The sequence below is a fragment of the Protopterus annectens genome, chromosome 2.part0 (genome assembly GCF_019279795.1).
Source record: "Protopterus annectens isolate FY-2018-M chromosome 2.part0, PAN1.0, whole genome shotgun sequence".
Taxonomy (NCBI): Eukaryota; Metazoa; Chordata; order Ceratodontiformes; family Protopteridae; genus Protopterus; species Protopterus annectens.
Genome location: NC_056728.1, coordinates 43,117,873 through 43,138,243, shown reverse-complemented (window position 1 = coordinate 43,138,243; position 20,371 = coordinate 43,117,873). Strand labels below are relative to the sequence as shown.

Here is a 20,371-nt window from a genome sequence, read left to right as displayed (position 1 = left end):
TCCCAACTGACCCCCTCCTTCCAGACCCACTAAACCAAATTGCAATGTACTGACCACTCCTTCTCCATTCTTGCACCCAAACTCTGGCAATCCCTCTACCCTCACCAAAAATAAATAAATAACCTCTTTACCCACTTTCAGACCACAACTCAAAAGATATCGTCATCCAAAATTTCATGGCTGGTACTTTTCCACTGGACACATAATGTAACTCTTCCTTCACCTATATTGCTTCTGCTTCCCCCTCTGTTCTAACATGCTCTTTACCTCCCATATTTACTACTAACATTTGTACTAATATGTTTTTTCTCCTCTGTTAATAATATTTGCTCATTCTTTCATGTCTGTGCTGGATTTTATACTTTTAGTTATTACTGCTTGTTTTGTGAATGATTTCAGTTATTTATTTAGTTAGTTAGTTGCGATTATTTTTGTAACCAGATTGTGCCTATAATAATTTATTGTGATAAGTGCACTACCCCAGTAAACAAACTTAAATAAATGCCACTCAGGGTAGCACAGGAGCAGTGATCTTATGAGAGAATAAAATAGTTCCCTAAGGGTCAAAAGCGTATACAAAAGTACAAAACCAGTATGTTCAGAAGCAAAAGGAACTCTTAGTAATGGTGTATAAATATGAGAAATTCCACGAATATGTCTGCAATAAAAATAGCTTAGGTAGAAACAGACTACAACCTCTCAAAACATTCAGAAAATCCTAGTATAAGCCATCTTCAAGATTGCAGGGGCTATTTCTTAATCTGCTGATTTATTATCAGAAAGTGAAATACAGACCAGAACTTAGACATATAAGATATTTTGAGTAGTGTACATTTAATGGAGAAGTATGAAAGACTAGCCCATGCAGGTGTCCTTCCCTGGCCAAAGTACTTTATCTAGAAGGTGCAAAGGTTCAAAAAGTGTAATGTCAGAATGCCTGAAATTTGACATGAAGAGTGAAGGGCATTTAGATTTAAAACTGTAACAATTATTTTTTTTTATCTAGGTAATGTAATTATGTCAGGATGTCTATCAATTAATTAACTTAAATGGAAATTCAAATGGTAATCATAATCTCAGGTCTCTGATACTTTTTAGTATTTTAGGAGAGAAATTCTCTGAAACATGAAGCTGGGTTTTCTGCTCCATTTGCAAGCTTATCATTTAGAGTGCTTTATCACGTGGGTCATCATTCATTTCAACAGTGTATGCTTTATAACAATTGTTTTCTTTGTTTTTGAAATGGCAAAAAAGCATACACCTAATTCTGATACTTTATTTGCCATCAGAGTTAAAGCATGTCTTTCCCTCCGATTCTTCAGATGTTAGTTTTTCTTGCCACTTAGATAAGGTATTAATGTACACAGAACTTAACTTGATGCAGATGTGCAGTTGAGTCTATAACTAGTTTGCAGCATTGTATAGACCTTATTATATATGATCACTGTTTACTACTACAATTATTGTTAGAGAGAAATGACAGCTTCTAATTTTATACCAATATTTTGTACTTTAATAACATTAGCACTGTTTTCCCAGCTGACTCAAAATGCTATATAAGTAATCTATGTCATAGCAGTATGTGCACCATTGTGATGACTTAGCTAATTGGAGAAGAGGAAGCAGCTGTCAGATACAGCGAAGGGAAAATATGGAAAACCCCACTGACATGAATGGGGAGTTTTTGCCATACATTAAAGTGATAAGTATGAAGCCTTTTTCTTGTTTTCATGTCCAGCTGATTTAATACTTTTTAGGGCCAATCATCGAGAGGTTGTGAGTTAAAATAGGAAAAACAAATTGATTTATAGCTTGGTCTTTATTCCTGGATGTCAAGGAAGTTGTCAATATTCTCTTCAGTCTTCTGAGCCATTACTTACTGAGCTTTATTATTATTTGTTCATGTTTTATTGCTGATCCTTCTTCCTTCATCTATTCTCAAGTATTTATACACTCCCCCTGCTCAAGTTCCTTCATATCACATTCCAGTCCTGGGCTGATATTTTCTTGGTGCTGCAGGTTTCCTTTTTTTAAATGTTGCTTTTGCACATTTATCAAAATAAAATGTCATTCTTATACCATCAGAAAAAGTTTTAACCAGTTGTAGTCATGCTTTCAGCTCCTCATCTGAGGAAATTAGCAATTTTCACATCATCCATAAAAAGCCGATGAGGTGTCTTTAACCATGACCTACTCTATTAAGTAAACTGCTTAGTGGGTTAAAGACAAAAACAAAAAAACATTAGTGATGACTAAGAATCACCCTGGAATATGCGCTTAGAATTTGTATCCCTGTGATAGCAATTTGACCTTTGTTATAACCTAGCTGCAAAGATTTTGCTACTGTTTCATATTTGCTGTAATTAATAAGTGTAGGGTGTGTCTTCTACATCTGTAAGCATTTCATTATCCATGAATGTTGGACACTGTCAAATGCTTATTTGTAATCCCTCCATGCCTTATGTAGATTCTTCCCCTTGTGGATACAGTAGTAAAGTCTGAAATCAAACACGGTCTGCAGATTAGAAAGGAGGCAAAGAAATATATGCATTTGTAGCCTTTATCTTTGTATTTCTGTTAACCAATGATTTTATAGCTAGACTCGTACATAAAAACTGGGTCCTATATACTTACAAAACACATCATAGCATGATGCCTTACTGGTAGATGCCAGATGTTATAGTAGAGGATAACCTTACTCCCTCTTTAAGGTGAACTTTGATGGAAGGAGGAAAACAGAAGTTTTTCATAAGAAAAATAACTGAAAATAAATTTCTCACCCAGATTCAGTTTCGTCTTTCTTTTTATGATATATGCATTCACTCTTCCGAATTCTTTCCTGTATCCAGGATCTGATATAATTCTGTGAATGAATAAGATATTTTGATTCTAGTTTAAGAGACTCATAAAACAGATGCACATTTTCAAAATAATTTGGTAGAAAAGTGGCAAAATATATATGGATCTGCCACTAGATCTTACACTGGGAGGTGAATGTTTTAGAGTGCAGTCATAATAAATAGTCCAACCTTAAAATATCATGCTTCTTTTAAGGCAAAATGCCCTTTACCATGTACATATTATCTGCATAACACAGCATGTACTTCCTTCAGATTAACCAGCTGCGACCCACATGTACATGACTTCTTACCTGGATTGCTTTAATACCTACATGTAGTGCAACCCCTGAGTGTTAGAGTTATGCATCTAATCTGGAATTACTCTGAGATTTCAGTTTTCTATGACTGGTCTACTGGTGCAAGGACGGCATGTCTGCCTGTGTCACCATTACCCTAAGTTTAAATTGCAATCTTACAGTTACTGGAGTTAGAACATCAGGTAGAGAATTGTTGTATTAATACGACTGCATGCATCTCCTGTAGTGAGGCACACACTGACCACAGAAGAAAAACCTTAGGGAGGCCTGGGGGAAGATTTGAGTATGTGGGGGAGGGGGGATGTTTGGGAAATATGAACTTATTTGTTTATCCTTTCTTGATCTGGTTAGTCCTACTAGGTTCATAGCCTCTTTCCAGGAGATATCCAAGGTGGTATGTATACTGCTAGAGGAAATTTGGCCATGACATCCGGGAACTTCCCCTTCTCATTTGTACAAACATACAGGGACACTATTCGGTGTGGCACTTCCTGACTTCTGTTCCAGGTGCATAGGCAGCTTGGAGAAGTAGGAAGCATGGAGAAGAAAGAAATTGTTGTTGGAGGTATTCGCGAAAAAGAAGCTGTTAGGCAGCTATGGAAGCTAACAGAAAGGAGAATGGGCTGGAGGATTTACGAAGTGAGGAGAATGGGCAGTTAAACAGAAATATAGGAGAAATGAGTAAGTGGCAAGAAGAGGGAGATGGAGTGCAGATGGTCGATTCTGAGGAGATGTTTCAACTTAATCTTTTTGTTACAGATATTGCAGCAGCTGAGTCTGTTGATGCAACCCTCCAATTGGGAGGGTTGCAGGTTGATTAAAGGAATTAGTAAATCAGGGTGAACTGTAGAGTGCAAAAGCAGCATTGTGGGAGAAATAATGGACAGAATTTAGGAGAATGAAAACCAGGAGACAAGAAAAGAGGAAAAGAAGTCATATGTGCAAATGGTAAAGGAAGGTGAAAGGAGAGAAGTGAAAAAGGTAGAAGTTAAAAGAAAATACTGGGTGAGAATAAGCAATAAAACAAAAAAAGAACTAGACAGGTATTAGACATGGAACAGCATCATTGCATCACTGGGTATTGAACCCAGAGAAGTAAGAGCTTTCATCCATATTAATAAAGAAGCATTTTTTTATATTTTTTGAGAAGGCAGAGTACATAGAAAAAATCCTAGAACAATATGGTAACAAAAAAGACATTAATCCCTGGAACTTGTATGTAGTTCAGGTATTCAATAGAGATGCTAAGAAAAATGTATTTATTCAATTCTGATCTGAAATTGAAAGGAATGTTTTAAAGGACTATTTAAAAATTATATGTAGAGATGTCATGCATATGTTACAATAATATATGACAACAAATGTTTATGGACTGTTGGATGGGAATGTGGTGTGATATTGAGAAAGCAAAATGAGAAAATTGTACATTTACCGAATATAATTAATGTAGATGGAAGTAAGGGGGTGGTGAGATATTGGGGACAATCAGACATGTTTTTTGTGCGGTAAAGATGATCATTTAATTAAAAACTGTGATAAAAGAAAATGTTTTATTTGTGCAAAGTTGGTCATGAAGCAAAGAAATGTGAGCAAAACTGTAAAATATGTAAAAAAATAGGACATTCATGGATGGATTGAAAAGCTTTAGAAAATCATAAACAAGAAACAAGATTAGATCAAGGACAGTAAAAAGAAAATGTTATATTCAATACTATAGAAACAACAAAAAGAAAAAACTGGATGAGAAAGATGTAAGAATGGATGTGAGAGATGGCATGAATGAAACAAAAGGAAAAGGAGAGGAGGGAAGTAGCAACTGAAGTGATGAAGGAGAAGAAATAGGTAAGAGGGAGAAATAAAAAAAGCTCTATAGGAAAAAGAGTGAAAGAAAGTGCAAGTTTAAAAATGTAACTGTAAGAAAAAGCAAAAAAGAAAAGGATGAAAAGTATATAATGAAAGTCTTTCATTATATTGAGAGTTCTAACCATTAATGTTAACAGTTTAAAGAACATTCAATGCAGGCTAGGACTATTGTAGTGGTGTAAAGTATTAGACATGGATATTATAGCATTAATAGACATTAGAATAACAGCAGAAGAAGAAAGAATACAAATTAATGGACTATGGGAAGGTAAGTTAATATGGAACTTAGGTAGTAAAAAGTGTTCAGGCATAGTATTTTATGTAAGGAATATATTAAAATATTGGATTCTACAATAATTATGATTGGAAGAATAATGGTATTAGATATAAGATTTAAAAATCAAATTTATAGAATGATTGCACTCTATGCATTTACCTTACAAAAGCAAAGAGAAATAATATTTAGGAAAATGCTGGATTATGTGAGTGTTGTCGCCTCACAGTAAGACATTGTCCTGTTCGATTCTCAGATAGAGCGTCTTCTGTGTGGAGACATGCGTGAATGGGCGTACCTTCGTTGAAGGCTGTGCGTCAGGGCCGGCAACTTGGCATGTAAAAATCTACTGCCAATCATTAGTGGACCGGAGTTCCGCTGTGGCGACCCCTAACCGGGAAAAGCCGAAAGACATAAACAATGTGAGTGTAAATATGAAAATTATAGTAATGAGAGACTTTAACTGCAATTTAAGACATGGATGGAAAGAAGGGGCAGATGTTAAAGTTATCTTAGACATGATTAAGAACAGTAAGATGGATTTATGGGAAAATCAGTACTGGACATATAAAATAAGTAATTTAAGAAATGAAATTGATTACTTTATAGTTTCAGGGACCTTAAGCATATTGCATTGAGGGTGTAAAATTACATAATTTGCAGATCACTTAGCTATGTGGATAGATATTCAAGAAAAAAATAGGTTACATAAAACAGGTAGAGAAGTAAAAAGGATTAATGAACCAGAACCAAATGAGTATGCAAGGAAAATAATACAGCAATTATGGCAAGGCCATATAAACATGAGAGAATTTTACAAAGATTGGACAAGTCAGTGGATTAGTTTAAAAGAAACAATATAGAAAAGAAGTACTAGAATGGCAAAAAATAAAAAATATTACAAGATAGTGATAAATATAAGAAAATTAGTAATTAAGTCTTTAAAATATAAATAGAGAAAAGTTTGATGAAAAAGAGAGAATGTTGTATGAGATGAATTAAGAAAAAATGTTATTCAAAGATATTTTTTACAAAGGGAGAAAAGAAGAAATAGCAGCTTATTTAAATAAAATGGTAAAAGAAAAATAAGAGTAATAAGATTATTAAAAAATGAAAAGGTCATATAGTGAATATACAAAGTGAAATTTCAAAAATTAGTTAAACATATATTGGATGCCTTTTCCACATGTGACACTATAAGAAAAAATAAATGGGAGTTGAATAAACTAACTGAAGAAGACAATAAGAGAATTGAAGAAAAGATTACAATGGCAGAACTTAAAAACATCCTAAGAACAGTGAATGTAGAAACAGCTACAGGTTCAGATGGAAGAGTATTTAATGTATACAAATATGCAAAAATAGCAAAAAGAATCCTTTTTAAAAGTGTTGAATGGTTTGAAAAAAGTGTAAATGATGACACAATATGGACAGGTATAATGAAACGTATATGGAAAAGGGGAGAAAGAACAGATATAAAAACTGGAGGCTATTGGTATTAAATAATGTAGGATTTTTATACAAATAATAAAGAAAAGAATACATTAAGCAAATAAGCTGCTTTGGAACAAAAGAGAAAGGAAGTCAAGAACATCTGATGTTAATAAGAAAGTTGGTAGATGACATAATAAATAGGAAAATGAGACTAAAATACTAGTAGGGGATGATAGCAAAGACTTTGATAAAATTCAACATGAGACACTATGGGAGATGTTGAAAAAATATAATATAAGCAAAATAAATAAATAAATAAATATTTTGAAATTGGTATATAGTGAAAATAAAGTAACTTTAGTGATTAATGGACGGTTAAACAAAGTGATAGAAATAAAGAGTGGTATTAAGCAAAGATGTCTGACAAGTGGCATTTTATTTGCATTAGCTATGAATGCAGTGCTTACTAAGATAAACTTGACATGAGAGAAGGCAAAATACCACACACCAGAGGGAATAAAGATTCCAACGATGTTTACATATGTGGATAATTTAGTATTAGCAGCTAAAAATAAAGAATGGATGAATATAGCTATAGAAATATTTAATAAAGAATTGAAGATGCTAGGATTAAGTGTAAATAAGGAAAAAGTAAAGGAATAGTTTTTTTCTGGAGAAATAGAAGATATCTGGTTTAATGAAGAAGAAATAAAAATTTTAGGAACATTTAAACTTTGTCTCTGAATGGAGAGATAATAAGTCACCAAACAAAGGAGAGTAGTATTGCTGAAATTTAATTCATCCTCAAGTCTTGGTGAGTACCATCTTGAGGTGGACTCTGTTTTTCACAAAATCTCACCAGGACAACACTGATATATAGACTGTATTTTATATAGCATATATCACGGACAGAAGCAGGTCAAAAATAAAAAAAAGATAGCTGGGTGCACAAGACCCAGGATAAAAAGTGCTCAATCCTGGTAGGTGCTCTGGTGCCAGGACTGGAAAAATGACAGTGTAGAATCCTCAAAACATAGAAACATTCATATAATGGGGCTTGGCCAGGCCCAGAAAGAGGATGGCCCTCCCTGTTGTACAAGGAAGTAGCAGTCCACAAAAATCACAAAAACTGATAGGCCAAAGAAGAGCCATAAGGACGATAGAGTGGAGTATTGAGGATAAGAAATAAATTATGTATTGTTACTATTATGCAAAAAGCCCAGAATTTCCAGACACAAGATATACAAAAAGATCAGGAAAACTTCCACAAGAAAAGATTGTCAGAAGCCTCAAATAAAAAATTATGTTCATTAATTCAACAGATTTGTAAAAAACATTATTTAGACAAAGAAACGTTGACCTGTTTGGAAAATGAAGCATCTGAGGAAGTGTGAAAATATAAACAACAAATCTGGAGATTTTTGAAAAGTATAAAACAGAAATATGGACATGGGAAAGAGAGAAATTTGATATGGTGCAATATTTATTTTTTATTTATTTTACATTTGTTAACCATGATGGTTCAACTGGATGAATGTCCATTTTCATTTTCAGCGAAGTCCTGGGGAGAAAAGTTCCAAGGTACACGAAAACATACAATTATTAGAACAATTAGTGAATGGCAATTACACACAGGTTACAGACAAAGCAATACAACAATCACATAACGCCTGAGACTTACAAATCAATGCAAGTATGTATATACAGGTAGTAACGACATATTACCTTCAGGATTAAAAATACATTGAGTAGCTTTAGTTATGGTTTACCCTTTGTTATATGGAGTGGGGTGGCTGAAGAAAGGACATTTCTGGAGGAGAGTTATGCAAGATGGGTAGGGCACTAGTCAGAGTTGGTATAGGGGCATATCCAGTGTGATTTGAGGTGATTCTTAAGCTTGTTTTTGAATACTGTTGGTGAAGGCTCTAGGGTCAGGTTAGCCGGTAGTGAGTTCCATTTTTTTCTGACAGAGTTGGCAAAGAGAGAGCCGCCAGCAGTGTGGTTGGATTTGATTGTTAGAACTAGGAGTTTGGTGGAGGACCAGAGTGGTTGATTGTTGCTGTATGGGCAGATCATGTTTTTTAGGGCAGGGGGATTTTCTGGCCAGTAGAGGACATTATGGGCAACTATGAGGTGGATGAGCTGTAGAAGGTGAAGTAGTTCAAGCCAGCCTAGGAGATTTAGGTTGTGGCAGTGGTGGATTCGGTAGGGTGTGCCAGTAGCATATCTGGCAATATGGTTGTAACATGATGTTAAATTTTAAGATCAGTTTTGCTCAGGTGGGAGAAAATAGGCTAGGGATAAAGAAGGGTAGATAGTAGATGGGAGTGGGTGATTGCAATTATTGCCGGTGGAGTGAGGAATGATTTGATCCTATAGACAGAACCAAATTTTATATTGGTAGTTTTTATAGTTAGATTGATGTGCACATCAAACCTGAGGTTGTTATCAATTGTGACACCCAAAAGTTTAGTTTGGGTTTTTGGCGAGATGATGGCATCATTACTAGCTGTTATGCTGAAGAGTGTTGGGGTTGTCCTATGTGTAGAGGTGAAGAGAAGTAGCTTAGTTTTGTTGGGATTTAGGATTAGACATTGGTTTAATAGCCATTTGTCAACCAAGTTAAAGGTGGTTTGGGTTATTGTAGTAAGATTTGCTGGGGTGGTGGCAGGACAAATTAAGGTAGATTTATCTGCATATTGAATGCAGGTATGACTGTTCTAAGATCATTTATAAATATGGAGAAGAGAAGGGGACCTAGTATTGAGCCCTGGAGGACTCCAAGCCTGATAGGGAGGCATGAGGATAGTTTACCCTGACACAAGACTACTTGTTGCCTGCCTTGTAGGTAGGAATCAAACCACTGGAGCACCTGATTGTTTAAGCTGAAGGCCTTCAAGGTGTATGTTAGCATTTTGTCATCTGCCATGTCAAAGGCCTTGGAAAGGTCTAGAAAGAGTGCAGAGGTTAGTTTGTTATTGTTACAGTTGTGGTGTATAATGTTAGTAAAAGAGAGGAGGGCTGATGTAGTGCTGTAATTTGGCCTAAAGCCATGTTGAGAGTTGGACAGTAGTTTGTTATGTGTGAGATATTTCATGAGTTGAATATGAACACACTTCTCCATAATTTTGGCTAGTGGTGACAAAATAGCTATGGGCCTGAAGTTAGACAGTTCGGTGGAACTGCCCCCATTGTGAAGAGGTATGACATGTGAGATTTTCCATATGATGGGGATGGAGGCTTCTGATATGGTTCGGTTGATTAGGATTGAGATGGGGCATGCAATTGCATCTGCAGCCTTTTGTAAGTAGTCTGCTGGGAGGAGGTCAGTAGCCAGAGTAGTAGGTCTTATTTTCCTAAGTAGGGCCTTAATGAGTTGAGTGGAGACTGGTTGGAAACTGAAGGAAGTATTGGTATAGGTATTGGCTGCATTTGGATTAGAACCGGTGGGAGTGAGCTGGCTAACGAAAGATTGGATAGTTTCAGTGAAGAAGGTATTAAAGGTGTTAGCAATATCTTCTGGGGATTTTTGTTTGGTAGCAGAGGGTGGTGGGGTGGTGGTTTGGCCTGGGTGGAGGAGTGTATTTATTCCTGCCCAGAATTTCTGTGGTTTATTTTGGTGTACTTGCTGTAGGTGGTAATAGTAATTCTTTTTATCTAAAGTTATGGATTTTTTGGCATCATTTCTTAGTTGTCTACATTTAAGTTGATCAGGTAAGGTTTTTGTTGTGTGGTAGGTGGCCCATGATTTATTCCTGAGTGTGATTTTGGATTTTATATCTTTAGTAAGACAAGGTGCAACATTCACCTTGGTTCTAATAGTATGACTAGGGGCATGACAGTCGAGAATAGCGAGGAATTTGATGTTAAAGTAAGTAACAGCTTCATCTAGGGAGAGTTTTTTTTTTTTAGGGCTGACCAGTTACATGCATTTAGTTCATTGTTAAACTTATTGAGATCAAAGTTTTTGTTGTTTCTTATAGTTCTAAAGGTGGGTTGGTAGCAGAAGTTAACCTTAAGCTTGAATCTATAGGTGAGGCAGTGATCACTTAGATCATCAGGTAGGGTGCCTAATGTATAGAGATGTGGGGAGCTGTTGACGAGTATCCAATCCAGGGTACTGTCTTTATTTTGTGATTTAACTGACCTAGTGGGTGAGGATATGGTTTGGGTAAACCCATGGAGGTTTACATAGTTGTGGGGGAATTAGAGGAACAGGCATTCCAATCAATGTTGAAATCCCCAAGGACAGGTTTCTTGTGGCTGGTTATTAGTCAGCCAGCGTAAGAAATCTTCAGGGGTGTCTGTGTTCCTTCCAGGGGAATGTAGACACAGACAATGTTTATGCTTTTGTCGTTCTTAATATGTAGCTTTGTGATAATCATTTCAGCATTATTGAACTGAGGGACTTGTAGGGTGTCCGTGGTAACAGATAAGGTGGACTTATAAAGTATTGCTACACCTCCGTCCTTTTTGGAGGTGTGATCCAGTCTGTGCATGTTGTACCCTGGTGGCAGGACTTCATTGTCCTTGGTGGCAGGACTTCATTGTCCTTGGTGGCAGGTTTTAGCCACGTTTGTGTGAGGCAAAATATATTGGGTGAATGCACTGCCAAGAGGGCATGTAGGTGCTGGATTTTGTTATTTATGCTCCTAATGTTTAGATGCCTGGCCAGCAAGGAGTCTGGGGGGGATTAAGGTCAGTAATAGGAGTTGGGCCGGGGTTTGGGTGGATGTCATCATCCACAGTGAGATTATTTTTAACTTAGTTATGAGTTTCCAGATTCTGAATAGTGTACAGTAATAGTACCTGGGTTTGGGACATAGTTGTTTGGGAGGGCAGCCACAGTGGTGCAGCGGTTAATGTTGCCACCTCACAGCAAGAGGTTCTCCAGTTCGATTCTTAGCTGAGGTGCCTTCTGTGCAGAGTCTGCATGTCCTCCCTGTGATCACATGGGCCTCCTCCGGGTGCTCTGGTTTCCTCCCACATCCCAAAGGCATGCTGTAGGTGGATTGGACACTCTAAATTGGCCCTAGGCATGAGTGTGTGCTTGTGTGTGCCTCCTGTGGAAGCTTGGGTGCCAGGCTGGCAACTCAACATCGTAAAACTCCACTGCCAATCATGAGCGGACAGGTTATCTGCTGTGGCAACCCCTAACCTGGAAAAGCTGAAAGAAGAAGAGACAAAGTTGTTTGGGGTTGGTGAGTTGAGTATCTGGGAAGGGGGAATGTGTGCATTTTTGTGTATTAGTGAAGGAGTTGAGGTTCATAATCTAGTCTATTGGAAGCCAAGCTAGCTCTTGTTCTCATAGGCAGAGAGAAGATATGGGATGAGTAGCAGGGATGAAAGAAGGGTTAGCAGTAAATGTTTGGGGGTAGGCATATTTATTTGACTGAGATTTGGTACTAGGTTATGGGAAAAACAGGGGGAGTGGACAATTAGTAGCAGGTAGAGTTGGTTAAGATTAGAGTATTAGTTGTTTCTGATTGGTTTGTAGTGGAGTTGGATGTGGTTAGGTAGATTTAAATTTAGCAGTAGTAAGGGCGGGTGGAATTTGGGGGAAGGGTGGGGAGTGAAGCTCGCCTGAGCAAAGCAAGGGGAAGCAGAGTGGGCTTTAACCAATTCTCAATTCACTAGCAATCAGAGGTTACAGGGTAGGTGTACAGTTTACTTTCTAAAGTTCTTTATTTATGTGCACCTTCTTCTTAGTATTAGGCAAGCTGAAGTTATGCTTTAATGTTTTAATTTAGTGTTTTACAGGAGGGTAAGCTGAGAGTTAGTCCCTAGGTTAAAAATACTAGCGACTGAGGGTTTTTTTAGTTAAAGTTAGCTATATTAGCAGAAGTTTGTGGGGGGGCTTTAGAGGCTATTTCTAGTGCTGGACCCAGTCGCTGTACTTTTACAATACCATTCAATAAGAGTTAGGGTTAGTAACCTTGCAATAATCCCTTTTAGCTTTTTTCAGTACAGGGCTGGGAGGTCCGTGTGTTTCACTGTAGGGTTAATTTTAAGTTTGTTTCATTTAGGGAGCCTTTCGGGAGCTGTAGTCAGGGGAACAACCTGTGGGGATAGATTTGTAGAGTTACCAGCAGACAACAACCAGCGTAATTTGTACACAGTTCCAGATCTTATATTCAGTTAGTGACCCCCCCCCCATATAAGCACATTCCCACATCTCACTAAACAAACATAATGTTGAACATTGCCACACAGCCTTCTTTAAGCAGGGCAGAGTATTACATATGTGCAGACAGACTTCAGGATTAGTAACTGAGCACACACTCCTAAATTGCTACAAATAGGATGTTCCAAATTACAGTTAACAAGGAAATACATTCAGTCTTTAAGCTTTCCAGGCTTCAGCATGCTATAGCTGCAACCTGAGTACCCCAGGTTTCTAATGTAATCACATGTAACATTCAGGCACTCTGCGAGGTGATTAGAACAGCAGAGTACTATCCAAAATGCTAAAGCTGTGTTTCATTAACCTATAATTTTTTTTTATGTATTTTATTTTATATTTGTTGACCGGGATAGTCCGACTGGATGCATGTCCATTTTCAGTGGAGGCCCGGGGAGAAAAGCTCCAAAACACTCTATTTTATCCAAAAACACTTGTAGTTACCAGCATAGTCACATGAAACATTCAGGTTAAGAGTACAACAGAGAATTATCCAATACACTAAAGCTGAGTTTCGTTAGCCCATAACATTCTTATTTTAGCCAAAAAACAGTAATATAATACATTTAAAATTCTAAGTAGGCAACAGGAGGAAAATGCATAAAATATTAGGTTTTTACAAACCTCGTATACAGCAATCGACTGGTTGGGTCCTGGGACACTGGAGGTTTGAAAATGGTGGTTAGTGTGGGAGGGATATATAACCTCGGTTCAGTGGGAGGGGGCAGTTTAACCAATTCTCAATTTGCCAGCAATCAGAGGTTTCAGGGTAGGTGTACAGTTTACTTTCTAAAGTTCTTTATTTATGTGCACCTTTTTCTTAGTATTAGGCAAGCTGAAGTTATGCTTTAATGTTTTAATTTAGTGTTTTACAGGAGGGTAAGCTGGGAGTTAGTCCCTAGGTTAAAAAATACTAGCGACTGAGGTTTTTTTTAGTTTGTGTGGGGGGGGGGGGGCGTTAGAGGCTATTTCCAGTGCTGGACCCAGTTGCAGTACTTTTACAATACCATTCAATTAGAGTTAGGGTTAGTAACCTTGTAGTAATCCCTTTTAGCTTTTTTTAGTACAGGGATGGGAGGTCCGCATTCCGCATGCTTCACTGTAGGGTTAATTTTAAGTTTGTTTCATTTAGGGAGTCTTTTGAGAGGTATAGTCAGGGGAACAACAGGGCTGGAAGGTTCTTGTTCTGCGTGCTTTACTGTAGGGTTAATTTTAAGTTTGTTTCATTTAGGGAGCCTTTTGGGAGCTGTAGTCAGGGAAACAACCTTGCAATAATCCCTTTTAGCTTTTGTCAGTACAGGGCTGGGAGGTCCGCATTCCGTGTGCTGCATTGTAGGGTTAATTTTAAGTTTTTTTCATTTAGGGAGCCTTTTGTGAGCTATAGTCAGGGGAACAACAGGGCTGGGAGGCTCGCATTCCATGTGCTTCACTGTAGGGTTCATTTTAAGTTTGTTTCATTTAGGGAGCCTTTCTGGAGCTGTAGTCAGGGGAACAACCTGTTATGCTCAGCAGCTATCAGGTATATGTATGGTTCACACATTTTTCTGGTGGTAGTCTTCTTCTACAAACTTATGCAAAGTCAAAAGGCAAATTAATCAATACAAAAATGAAGCCCCAAAGATATTCGAAGAGAAATACAGGCAAAGGCTTCCAGATATGGACAATTTCACAATAAAAAAATAATATCACAAAGAGGAAATGTAGAAAAAAAGATTAGTAAAGTAGAAGTAAAAAAAAAAAAATAGAAGCTGAAGTTATGGAATATCTGTGAAGTGAAGGATTTGGTGTAAAAGGTCTAACACAGGTTACATCACAGCATGATGGAACGCGTCTCCAAAGTAAGAAGAAACGGGAAGATCAGGAGACATCTGAAGAAGAAATATGGACATGGGAAAGAAAAAGAGATTTAATGTGGTGTAATATTTATGCAAAGGGAAAGCAAAATTAATCAATACAAAAAGAGCAGCACCAAAAATAATTGAAGAGAAATACAGGCAAAAGAATCCAGACATGGAAAACTTTACAATACAAAATATAAGAAGACAAAGAGAAAAAGTAGCAAAGAAGATTAGCAATGGAGAAGTTAAAGAAATAGAAACTGAGGTTATGGACTACTTGCAAAGTGAAGGATTCAGTGTAGAAAATCTAAGTCAGAAAGCACCACAGCAGGATAGAGCAATAGACATCCAAATTAAGGAGAAAACAGTGGAACGGGAAATAACTGGGCAGTTGCCATATGAAGATGTTTTGGAGCCTTCCACAGGAAACCAGTATAAATATTCACTTGAATCTGAACAGCAAGGGAAGGAACAGGAAACTGTGGCAACTCTGACACAGTCAATGTTGAGGAGTGATAGGCCAGTGAGTTCCCATATGACAGAGCAACGGATGACACAGGATGGAATTGTAGAGAATGTGCCACAGGAAGATGCTATAGAACTTTCTGTAGAATGCCCGCAGGAAATGGAGAACAAAGAATGTGCCCTCAGTTTACAAGAAAATAAACTAAGAGAAGAGCTGCTTGATTTAATAGAGATAGCTAGACATATTAAGATCAATGAAAGAAATAGATTGCAGAAGGTCAATAAAACTCAAAAAGTCAGAAGTTTGATAAAACAAATGAACACAGTAATTAGGACTGTCCATAGAGATCCATGCAATATAACAGAAGTAAATAGGATATAATATTAAATTAATAACATATAAAATTCTCCCACAAGAACAGAGGGTAGCAAGGGAAAGGAAAGGGAGAAATCGAATACCATCATGGAAGTATCAAATACAGAAAACTACAACGCAGATTAAGACAAGAAGTGTCACTGTTAGAAGAACATAGATGAGGGAACAGATCAACAAGAATACTTAGAAAGATAGATGTGATAAAAGCAATGCACAGTTATAATGGATCAGCACAATCTTACACTATTGCCAATAAAAAAACTAAAAATCTCAGCATAGTCAGAAAAACTTAGAAGATACACAGATAAATAGAAAGGAAAAGTACAAAATAAGCAATTTATTGATGACCCAAAAAGTTCTATAGAGAATTGGGAAACAAGGCAAAAGGAACTGAAAGACCACCAAAAAAGAAGAAATAGATATATTTTGGAGAAATATCTATGAAGATCCTGTGGAACATAGCAAAGATGCTAAATGGATAGAAGAAGTAAAAGAAAGAATAAGAAGTTCAAAGGTACAGGATATGAAATGGGATGGAATAACAGCCAGAGAGATTGAGAAAAAGTTAAGAAAAGCCTCCAATTGGAAAACCCCAGGCCCAGATACAGTACCTAACTTCTGGCTAAAAGTATTAACATTTTTGCATGAAGATTTAGCCATGGTTAAGAGTAAGAACTATTTATATGCTCAACCCAAACAGACACCAACCCTGTTAATATCAAGAAAAACAATGCTCCTACTTAAGAATGAACCTACAAGTTATCCTAAAAATTATAGACCAGTAACTTGCCTTCTGACGACGTATAACTATATACCAAAATTGATGCCAGCACAGTTTATAGTCATTTAGAAAAAAATTCAGTCATGGCAATAAACAAAAAAATCATGGGACTGTACACATATCTGCTGACCTCACAAGACCCAAATGTAATGAACGTTTTGAAACATGAGGAGAAGAAATCTAAGATGACTTCTCTGTTTAATCTAGCAGAAGCATATCGGCATCAAGCAAGAATGGAAATCAAACCAGAAGTAGATAAAAATCAGGCAGCAACTGAATGTGCTAAAAAACAAAAGAAAGAATATAAAGTGAAAGATCAGATGAGAAGGCAAGAAATGTGGGAAATGCATAAATACAGTTGCAAGTATAGAAAACTTCTGGAAGAACCTAATGTTGATCAGGATCGAATGCAGGAATGGTTAAGGAGAGATGAATTCAAACCAAAAGATGGAAGGTTAGTATTGGCGGCCCAAGATACTGTGCTACATACATGCTGGTTTACAAAGTCCATCAAACATGTGGGAGAAACAGACAAATGTAGGTTTTGTAAAACAGAATTGGAAACAGTTGCACAACTTGTTGGTTGTGACATACTAATGACAAAAGGTCTGTATATTGAAAGGCATAATAATGTGGCAAGACTGTTGCATTGGGGATTATGCAAATATTAGGGCATTAAAGTGGCTGAAAAACACTGAAAACATGAGCCACAAAGCATCATAGAAAATGATGAAGTCTACATCACTTGGAATCACCCATTACTAACAGTTCAAAAGATAGATAGATAGATAGATAGATAGATAGATAGATAGATAGATAGATACAATCTGCTGAATTGCTAATGTAAATAGTTTTTAATTAGATTTGTATTAATTTACTTTCTATAAATGCTAACTCTTTCTACTTTGTAACTCTGTATTTTCTTTTTTCTTTTAATTATCTCACATGTTTTGAACTCATATGTTTTTGTATTCCTGTAATTTGTTAACACTTGTATTTCTGGAGCTTTTCTCCCCAGGACTCCATTGAAAACGGGCTCCTTGTGGCCCAATGGGCCATCCTGGTAACCAAAATGCAAATAAAATAAATAAATAAAATAAAATAGATGGAAGAAAACCAGATATAGTGGTCCATGAAAACAGGACAAAAGTAGCATTGATCATTGAGATCACCACACCCAGTGACTACAGTGTCTTGCATATAGAGAGACACAAAGTCATAAAATATCAAGATTTTCAGGCAGAAATGAGAGCAATGTGGAAGAAAGATATCCAGACAGTTGCATTAGTAGCAGGAGCAATTGGTCTTATAAAAAGAATCTGGAGTCATATTTAAATATATTACCAATACATGTAATTTTGTATGAATTGCAGAAGGAGTCATTACTGGGCACATTGCGAGCACTTCTGGCTGACATCAAAGATTGAAACAATACTAATTTCATGAACTTTAATCATACTTTGACTTAGGAATGGGGTCCATTCTCATCGTGGTATTAGAAACCCAAAAGACTTGGAGAAATTAAAAAAAGAAAGAAAGCATATAATTAATTCTGTAATATTAGGCAAGATAGCACATTTGGCAAATATATGCATGATTCCATGAATATATGAAAAGGACTTAATGAATGTAATTTTTACTTTTATATGGGGATATAGACTGAATCCTGTTAAAAGAGGTATTCTTTATGTTAACAACAAGGAAGGAGGCCTTTATCTTGCATTCCTATTAATACTTTATATAAATTTAATGAGGACATATACACAACTGGGTGTATTAAACTCAGCCCTCCTACTACTGGGAACAAAAATTTGTTCTTAAAACAGATTGGCGGGGTTACATTACATTCTATACCCGTTATTTGGACGATATTTGTTTACTGTGGGATGGGCCTAGACAGAAATTTGATGATTTTAGGGTGTATCTTAACCAAACTACTGGTTTCCTGGCCTTTACATACACAGTTAGTGATTTTTCCATCATATATTTAGATATTACATTTTATAAGGATGTGATTAACCACTGCTTTCAGTCCAAATTATACCAGAAGGTTTTGTTTTCTAAGATGATTAGGGCCTCTAGAATGACAAGTGTGACTGCCGAATTTTTAGAAAAGGTTAGGACCCTGACTTCACTTTTTTTAGAGAGGGTATCCCAAACAATTGGTAGACAACATGGCCAATGAGATTATTATGACCAGGGAAAGGAAGTTTTTTTCCCTTCTTATGTAAGGGTCTGCCTGAAGTGGCGGTATCTGAGGAAGGTGATCTTAAACACAGAGGGCCCATTATTCACACCTTTTCTGCTACATCTACCCAAGTGGAAGACGTTATTAAAAAATACTGGCATATTTTAAAGTTTAATGATGACATTAGAACATTTCTTCCAAACCATTCTACTTTTGTTAGAAGGAGGGACACCAACCTTAAAGAACTCTTTGAAAGGAAAAAGGTTGTTAGACAGGTTACTGATGAAGTAAGACGGGGGACCCACAAATGTGGAACCTGCCAACAATGTGGATACATTTTGGACAAGGGTGAGTTATATATTCCATCTAGGGGTTTTAGGTTGAAAGCATCAAGACTACAATTGTACTATGAAAGGAGTGGTGTATATTGGGATTTGTGAAAATTGCCAGAGTTTTTATATCAGTAAGACCAAGAGACCACTTAGGAGAAGGATTTAGCAGCATTTATACGAGGTTTCTAGAGGGAAGGAATCAAATGCTTTTTATAGACACTCTTTAACATGTAAGGACATGAGAATACATTGTTTTGTGCTAGAACAAGTGTTAGTCGATCCCAGTGGAGGGAGCTGGGAGTCTAGGGTGGAATACAGAGAACTGTTTTGGCAGTTGAAGTTAGATGCGGGTAGACCCCTGGTCTCAATGACCATATTAGTATTAACAGTGTTTTAAAACTCAGGGCTGCTAAATTGTAGGATTTATATTTATATTTATTTACTAAATAATTTGCTGTTATTAGTATTGTATTTATTGTTCTGAATGATTGATGTATTTTACATATGCATTTTTCCTATTTTTATTTAATAGGATATTTATTGTTATAGTATGGTTTTGACATTGATTTTATGAACTGGATTTTAAGGTTTAAACCAAATACACCTCTATTTTAGAATGGATGTAACATGCATTTTTTGATTACTAGAGCTGCAATTAATCTTTTTTAAATGGTTATTCCATGGTAATTAATTGACGGTATGCACACTTTATTTATGGATGTGATTGGTTGTGCTGCATTATTTAAATGTACTGGTTGGGGATGCTTCTTTGTTCTGAAGAAGCCTAGTATTTTACTGGGTGAAAGTGCGCTAAACTGATTTTTTTGAGAATTCCTGTTATTACTGTGTTGGTGAACATTAAAGGCTATTTTATCCTTGGAGCTGCTGTCCTGACTGTCTTGGGGAGACGTGGTTTCTGGTTGAGTGAATTTTCGTTTTTTACTTACTTTGTTCCATGGATGAAAATATAATTCAAAAATTCTATTATGTTTATCCTTGGGAACATATAGGTGACGAAAAAGTTAAAGCGGTAAAAGTAAGAATGAAAAAATGTGAAAAGTATGTGGAATGTAAAAATTTTTTATGGAGACTGTCGATAAGTAAACTCCCAGTTAAAGCAAGCATGCTATATAAAACTATAAAAGACAGAATTTGCATATATTGTGGAGAGTTAGAAACAGCAGAACATGTTTTCATAAAATGTAAAAGAGTATATCAATTGTGATAAGAAATATGTGATAAAGGATACTTAAAGGAATTAAAAAACATTCAACATATAAATATGGACATGATAGAGTATGGATACTATGAAAATGTAAAACAAAATGACATAGATTGTATGAAAAAGTTGTTTTGTGTAATATGGATCATATGGAATGAAAGAATTAATGAGATAAAGTGATTGAAAAATATGTATGTGCAATTGTATATAATATAAATATTGTAAATAGGTTGTGAAACTTATACACAGAATGTGTTTAT

At 36.3% G+C, this 20,371-nt stretch overlaps 1 protein-coding gene across 1 annotated transcript in view; it reads right to left on the bottom strand.

Moving 5' to 3' along the window:
* LOC122792941 (transient receptor potential cation channel subfamily M member 2-like) overlaps window positions 1-20,371 on the bottom strand; it is a 1,068,883-nt gene that overhangs the window by 1,010,708 nt on the left and 37,804 nt on the right. The window contains exon 2 of the mRNA XM_044060527.1: window positions 2,781-2,863. Coding sequence (XP_043916462.1) covers window positions 2,781-2,863 — 83 coding nt within the window. The remainder of the gene's footprint in view (window positions 1-2,780; window positions 2,864-20,371) is intronic.